General features: G+C 41.1%; 2 protein-coding genes across 2 annotated transcripts; both read right to left on the bottom strand.

The window, feature by feature from the left end:
* Window positions 1-4: 4 nt before the first annotated feature.
* Window positions 5-2,119, bottom strand: LOC108379779 (adenosine deaminase CECR1-like; the record flags this gene model as incomplete). Its single annotated transcript, XM_017636129.1, has 3 exons — window positions 1,126-2,119; window positions 176-358; window positions 5-103 (listed from the first exon to the last, which is right to left on the bottom strand). Coding segments are annotated over exons 1-3 (1,101 nt in total), but the record flags the coding sequence as incomplete, so codon positions are not given.
* A 1,801-nt stretch (window positions 2,120-3,920) lies between these two features.
* On the bottom strand, window positions 3,921-7,235 carry LOC108379778 (adenosine deaminase CECR1-A-like). The gene is made up of 4 exons (XM_017636128.1): window positions 7,164-7,235; window positions 4,854-5,339; window positions 4,607-4,789; window positions 3,921-4,525 (listed from the first exon to the last, which is right to left on the bottom strand). The coding sequence occupies exons 1-4, from the start codon at window positions 7,233-7,235 to the stop codon at window positions 3,938-3,940; spliced, it is 1,329 nt and encodes a 442-aa protein (XP_017491617.1). The 3' UTR covers window positions 3,921-3,937.
* Between the last annotated feature and the right edge of the window lie 265 nt (window positions 7,236-7,500).

Genomic DNA, 7,500 nt, shown 5'->3' with positions numbered 1-7,500 from the left:
CAGCAGGCATGCTTAATAATTGCGGTATGAAATCTTTAAGTGGGCGTCCAAGCTCTTCCTGGCCAACCAAGTCGAAACCAGCAATGAAATCGGGGTATTTAACCTGAAAGTGTATGGAAAGGGTAACTTTCTGCGTAGTAAAAGTAACATACACTGCATTGATATTAATTCGAACCTTTATTTCAATGCAGATACGTATATACTCCTCAACTTGTGTTGGGCTTGTATTACGTCTCGGCGCATAGATCAGTTTCGATCCGATGAAGTCTGGGTAATCTTGCATGAATTTTTCCAAGGTTTCCTTATAAATGCGCACAGTGTCCAGCTCAGTGTACTCGTTATCTTCCAAGTCATAGAGCTGGAATGAAAAAAGTGGAAAGTTTTTAATATCTGTACATAAAGCGCGAAATTTAAAGGGGCCTCGGAATGTTTGCTATTGACAGAAAATTCTAACGCCTTGCTGGATATGAAGCCACTATAAGATTTCAGTAAAGAAGGTCGTTGGCGAGTTTATAGCAAAAAAAGCATATCGATGGCTGAGTGGAAGANTTTACCACTGGCTAAACAAAGATTAAACGACTGCGGTGCTGCAGAAGTTATTGGTATTTTGTTCTGCTGACAATGGAAATCAAATGTAACCCAGGTCTGTTAGGAAGTTCTTTAATTCATGTTTTGTTTTCTTTTTGCTTTTCAGGTTAAATTGCAAACTGTGATTTCAAAACAACACCCCAGCTCCTTTCTACCTACGTACATTCCCTCAAAAGAGGACTGGGGGACGGGGTTACTCAAAGAAGGTAGCTGTGAACTTCTTCACGGACAGATCAAAACGTAGTGGCAGAGTTGGTGCAGATGTGTTTTGCCGGGAGCTCTTCAACAAAATTGTCCTCAGGCTTCCGGATATCTGTTATGTCCTTCATGCGGAAATAGCCGCCATCAAGGAGGTGGTAGATTGTGGTCCCAGATTTCCTTATATTCGCTAAAAGCGATAACACCTAAACATTATCTACTAAAAGTCTACTTAAAGTGTGATCTACATCAGGTGCCTAGTGATAAAATGGTAACAGCTAATTAACCTAACCTTACGTCACACCAAAAATTCGTATACCACAATATCGCTCAACTTACCCTTGGCAATGTGCTACGGAACTCCAAATACTGTACGCCATCGGCACGGTACTCCTTCAACGCATTGTAATAGTAGTCCGCCCACACAGGTGCATAGGTAATCAAACCATCCAACAATGTAAAGATTTCCATAAACTCCTCCCAAGCCTCATTGTTATCAAGGAATTTCTCTTTCGGATATAATGTAAAGCGTTCACGCAAATAATCATCCACCGCTGCAGCGCCATGCCTATCACGCATTTCCGCCAAAAGTGTCCACGCACAATTTTCACCTTCCACCACATGTGTTGGCTTTTTCTTGGCAAAATGCAAATCGACCGCTTCCAATGCACCACTACGCTGACACGCCCACAAATTCTCTCGGTAGGTTAGTTGTATTACAAAATCAGTGCTACACATGGCGGTATCGTGCGCATGCAACACGCCACCCTTCGGCATTGCATGCAAGTACGCAAATAGCGGCGTCTTAGTGATGTCTTCCAAAACGCTGAAGAAATGTTTTGAAGGCTTGAAGAGGTGCGGCGTGATGAGACCCTCCTCATACTCGTAGGTCTTTGCTGCCATAATAATCTTATTGGCAAGCAATTCTTGTTCGTTCAACTCAATTTCGGCGCCCAGCCCCTTGGATTCCTCATAGCGAAAGAATAGACTACGTTCGGCATCGTAAGCGTCCGGTGTCGGACGACTGCTGCGTAAACTACTCTCAGGCAAATAGGCGGCCAAATGTGAAGCAGCCAACTGGCTGCGTTTATGGGTGCGCGCCAAAACAACACTCAGCAGGCACCACGCGACGAAGGCAAAACGCGTAAAATTAAACATTTTGGTAGCGAATGTCGATCGGAAATAATGGTGCGTATGTATGTTCTACAAGTGAGCCGTTTATCACTGAGCTGTGTCCAGTTGGAACGCCGATCGAACGCAAACTGAGAACGTGGTGTTAGAAAAACGAACGAACTGTGTTTCGCTGCTGTTGTTTGGGTGCGTTGTTGGTCTGCAAGTGAATGAATTTCGTGAGTGTTTTCATTGTTACGTAATGTTTAGATTGGTTTTATGACCGCTAAATGGCGATAGCGTATATTCTAAGTATTCGTTTTCAAGTGCCAATAATAAATATTCAGGGGAAAGCAAAGAATTTCAATAGGCGATAAGATAAAGTTTAGTTCTATTTGTTTCGATTTTATTCATAAAGTGCTTCCTTATGATTAAAGTAGTGTTCGAAATTGATAATCTCTAAACATGTACTAAGCAGAAGACATGCGCTTAGTAGGAGGATTAAACCGATAATTTTGTAAACAACTTAAATATTATTTACGATTGACAGTTGCGGTTTAGTGATTCGGTAGCTCTTATAATTATCGTAGAGAAAGGGGATTCAAGAAGGATCATAACTATGCCAATACTAAAATTTGAGTCAGGTTCTGGCCGCATTGCAGGATTTGTTTTACTTGGTCTAATTTACATGAAGGTGTATCACAAAAAAAAATACTTGCGATTTTCTCACCGGAATTATTAAATTCATTTTATAAGACTTCCGCCAAAATATTTCCAAGAAATATGTAGACTTATGTGAACCGATTTGAAAATACTTCCAAAAATCTCATTATTTGGATTCCGTTTAGAAAATGCTGAGGTTAAGCTCACATAGTTCTTAATCCGCATTATCCTGAGTTTCGCCTGGAAAAAATTCTCCCGAAAATTTGTCATCCAAAGGTGAAAAGTGAAACGGGCCGGGGAAAATGAAACGCATGATAAGGCTGAATATTTTTCCGAAATATATTTAAAGTATTATAAACAGTACCAATTTTTGTTTTGTTTTTGTATAGAGAGTGATACACCTTAATGCACATATATTTAACTCTTTTATCGATTTCATGCAATTGAGCAGCCATTTAACTCATTCTTTAATAGCTGCTAGCTCTGTAAATAGCTAAATATTTAAGAAATTCAGCACATGGGATTATACCATGTTCCAAATTTTAGGCTTGTCAGTCTGCGATTCATTAAACGTGGGAAGTTACATAGAATATGTTCTGAAGTTTCATCCAGCTGCCCACAAAATATGCAGTCCGTCTCTACAGAAAATCGAACTTTATTAAAATGATACCATAACATGCAGTGTCCTCTTAGGCAGTTCTAAAACCATCCCCGCTAAGTTCAAGGCGGCTTTCAGAGTTCCTCCTGGAGTTAGTTATGATTTTTTTCGACCTGGAACATGGTTTAGTGTGAGCCCATTTGATTGGCAGACTTTTCTAGAATCTTGGTCCAACTACGCCTGACTCAGTCTCTTCCACTGATATATTGGAGAACCCTGACCTTGTAGGGCTTGTCAGAGGATAATTTCGGTAGCATAATATCGTTCATAAATGGCTTGTGGACCACCAAGTGACCCCGAAGATCCCCTCATTTCATATTGATTTCATTGGGCAGTCTTCTAGAATATGATTAGTTACCATGAGAACACTTATTTCAAGAATAATAACAACTATCAGACTCAAAAATAGTAAAATTCATGGTATTTTAAGTAAGTAAAAGAATATTTTCACGCGACGGAGAATGTTTTAGCGACTACTTGTATAACTATTTTCAGAACTTTGGGCACTTTTCGCCAGTTTCCAATGTGTCGGCTAGACTCACAAATTTTTTAAGTTGTAAAAAATTTAACTTCCATCTCAATATCTTTATCATCCCTACCAAATAAAGAATGCAATGTTTTACCAAAACAACACCCTACAATTTTATTCTTAATCATCAGAGAAAATTGTAAATTTTCAAACTAGAAAATACACAAACATTTTTATTCGCATCCCGTCGTCTACCTCAGGACATCGTCAATCCATTTCTCCCATCTTTTAGTCCATTTTTCAAAGGCTTCCTCCCGCTGAGCCTGTTCAAATGCCCCATAAGCAATCGAGTTCCAAGCCAACTGCTTTAGCATGCCAAGATGTGCCTTCTGCGAGCCAATCACCATGAATGCCACATAGAAGTCATGTGTGAGCGGCGTAGCCTTCCAAAATGATGGATCATCCGAAGCGATCACAACCGGATAATTTTGCGCAAACAGCACCGCAGCGGGATGAGTACGCAAATCGCCAACATATTGCAACACTTGATTTGATATCGGGCTCACTTCGATGGCAATGTTTCGCAAACGTGCCAAACGCAACACCTCGGGATGCTTAAGCAGCGCCAGGCCATGACCAATGCGCTTAGTGCCGAGTAGCACAGCGTCGAGTAGATTTTCATCGATGCTTGAGCCATACCAATTTGTTTCGCCAGCATGAAAGTAGAAGTTGATTTCATCTTGTACAGCGAGAAGCTCGCGAGCATAATCACGCAATGGGCGACCCTCGGCCTCATAGCCAACCAAGTCAAAGCCGGCAAGGTAGTCGGGGAAGTGGGACTGCAAGTGAGGGTAAGAGAGGAGTTAGTTGCTTGAACGTAAGCGTGACGGTGTTCGAATAAAATCACACAATTTACCAACCTTCAACAACAGCGCATTGCCGAGATACTCGACGAAGCGAGCGTCGCTAACTTTTCGCGTCGGCGCATAGACCAGGCGCGAACCAATCCAGTCCGAATGTGTTGCGCGGAAACGTAATTCCGCATTGCGCATTGCGCGCGTCGTATTCAGTATGGTATAGTTGCCACCAACTAGGTCGTAAAACTGCCGAAAAAGTGTATATTACTACAATTGGCACAAACGCACAGTTTAACTTGAGCGCACTTACTATTGGTAATACGGAACGTATTTCCAAATATTGCACGCCATCTGCGTAAAATTCCTCCAGCGCCCTGTAGATGTACTCCTCCCATACGGGCGCATAGGTCAACAGCCCGATAACAAGTCGAAATATGCTACGAAAATGCTTCCACACCGCATCCTCATTGTCGAACTGCACTTGCGGATACATAGTCAATTGGGCTAATAATTTCTTATCAACAACATCGCCACGCTCACTCTCACGGAAGTCGCTCAAAAGCAACCATTCGCACGGCTGCTCGCTCTGCGGCCGCAACAAAGAGAATCGCAGCCGCTCGTACTCTTTTGTCTGACTGCGCGAAACACAAACCCACAAGTGCTCACGATATGTTAGGCGCAGCAGGTATTCACTGCTACACAGCGCCATATCATGCGCATGCAACACGCCGCCTTTCGGCATACCGCGCAACAGTTGAAAGAGTGGCGTTNTTATGCAGAAATTTTGTTTGGCAAACTGCGTGCAATTGTTGTTGCAGCAAACTCGGAGAGAGCGAGTTTGGCGACTCTCACAGCAAACTAATTTTGTTTGGTCAAACTGCAGCAAATTCGGTGTTGTCATATACAAAAATTTTAAATTGTGCGCGTTATGTACATCTGAAATTCTCATTTCGTGTTGGCAATAGCCATGAAAACCTAATGAACGTGCATCCCTGTGCCAAACTCGACATAACCACCTCCGAGCAAACTAAGCAGCCGCCATTTAATTTGGCAAACAAAAGTTTGTCTGCATAACACCGGCCTAAATGTCGCAGCGAACGCAGACTACTCATCGTTGCTAGCAGGTCAAGCGGCGAGCGCAAACTAATTGAATGGCGGCAGATAAGCTGAGGTTATTGTTGCTCAGCTCACTATCAGCAGAAACGAATGCTTATTTACACTGAACAAATCGCTACTAAGTGTCGGCTTGAGCATTTTCGAATACAGCCACATGCGCCGCGTAGGCGCTAGCTATGCTAGGCTTACAACTTTCTCGCGTGTAAATGGGATGCTGTGGTGTAATTTGTATTTGGTTCTTTACTTGTAACTTAATTATTATTTTTTCTTATTTTATGCAAGGCGAGTTAATATAAGGTGATAGCAGGAGTATAAAAACAAAAATTTACATGTATTTTGTTTTCGCTTTGGCGGCATAAACTGTCAAAATGTGTAAGACTGTGTGTAGAAATTCAAACAAAATTTTTCAATTTGATATCAAAAGCCGTGCGGCGAAACACATACACAAAATCAGCTGAGCTAGTAACTCCACCTTATATAAATTCGCCTTGATTTTATGTTTGAATAAACTGACAATTTGGGTAGATGATGTCGATAAAAAAAGCCGTAACGTCGATAGTATAGACTCGATAGCAAGGCACATTGAACAGGTGTTATCAGTAGAGCAGCTGATTTAATTTTGTTTCAAATTATTTGGTCTCGATTTCTTCATTCATTCTGTAGCCCGTTTCTGTAACTTTTCTCTACCGATTATTTCTTTACTGGTAGAGAAAATACGTCATTCTCACCACTAATTAGCAGTAGAGAACAGGGCGGCGAATTCATATCTCAATTCGCCTTGGTAGAGAATTGTTACAGAAATGAGCTACTGAACGTTTGGAATAAACTTTTTTGTTTACTTATTCTTTAGAACGTTCCTGATGATATGTTAACGTATATTTCAAATTTTGTTTATTTCGGCTGTGAAATGGGATTATGCGAAATGTATAAACAAACGCAGCCAAAATATTTCAAATCTTTTCTCACAAATATTCTAAATTGTTAAAATCGATTTGCTTGTGAAACCTTTTTCCATATAAAACAAGCGATTGAATAGCAACTTTTGGAACGTTCGCCCAACTCAGCAGCAAAACCGTTGATCACTGGGTCTTACAAAGGATGGATCAATTCTTCGAGAAGCAAACAAATTTACTAAGAAAAAAAGTTGCAACAATTTTTATTTTTTTCAATTTAAATTTTTTATTTTTTTACATTTCCCATTTAATTAATTTAAAAGAAAAAAATCAGAACAGTTTTTGAGAGAGAACAAGATCTATATTTTCTGCGTGGATACTAAGCCCCACTTCAGTTGCCCAAAGATTTATGTTCCGTAGTGCTTGGCTCAGAAGTGAGATGAGTGAGTACGATACTTTCAGAAGAAATATCATCTATATTCGCAGTAGGTTTGGCAGGTTCAGCTTACATTTTCTTAGTATCCTATTGACCACCGGTGGTAATAGCAGCAGCGATAATTCGCTCCTGTGCGGCCTACCCCTGTTAACCGGTTTGCTGATACCATGCCTACCACATTACGCCGCAACAATTCTGCGCAGCTCAGCATAGGGCTTATCCAGTTCGAAATCACTATCGTCGTCATTCTTGATGAAATAGCTTGCTGAAGGTCCCCGCTATGTCCAGGAATACCCCCACAACGAATTCTCTGTTCTCCATAGCCGCCTCAATTCGTCCAACAACATTGTGTAGGGCGTTATCTACCAATCTGTCCTTCGAATAAGCGTGTTCTGCTTTTAGAGCATGGGGGCACATGCGTTTTATTTCATGTATATGTCTATAAACCTCTCCAGGGTCGTTTGAAGAAACTATGCTACTCTAAAGGGTCTAAAGTTCTTTGTGTACGTGTG

Source organism: Rhagoletis zephyria, unplaced genomic scaffold (genome assembly GCF_001687245.7).
Source record: "Rhagoletis zephyria isolate East Lansing unplaced genomic scaffold, Rhagoletis_zephyria_1.1 Rzeph_scaffold_17324, whole genome shotgun sequence".
NCBI lineage: Eukaryota > Metazoa > Arthropoda > Insecta > Diptera > Tephritidae > Rhagoletis > Rhagoletis zephyria.
Note: the sequence above shows the minus strand (reverse complement) of the source record. Positions and strands in the feature narration are given on the sequence as shown.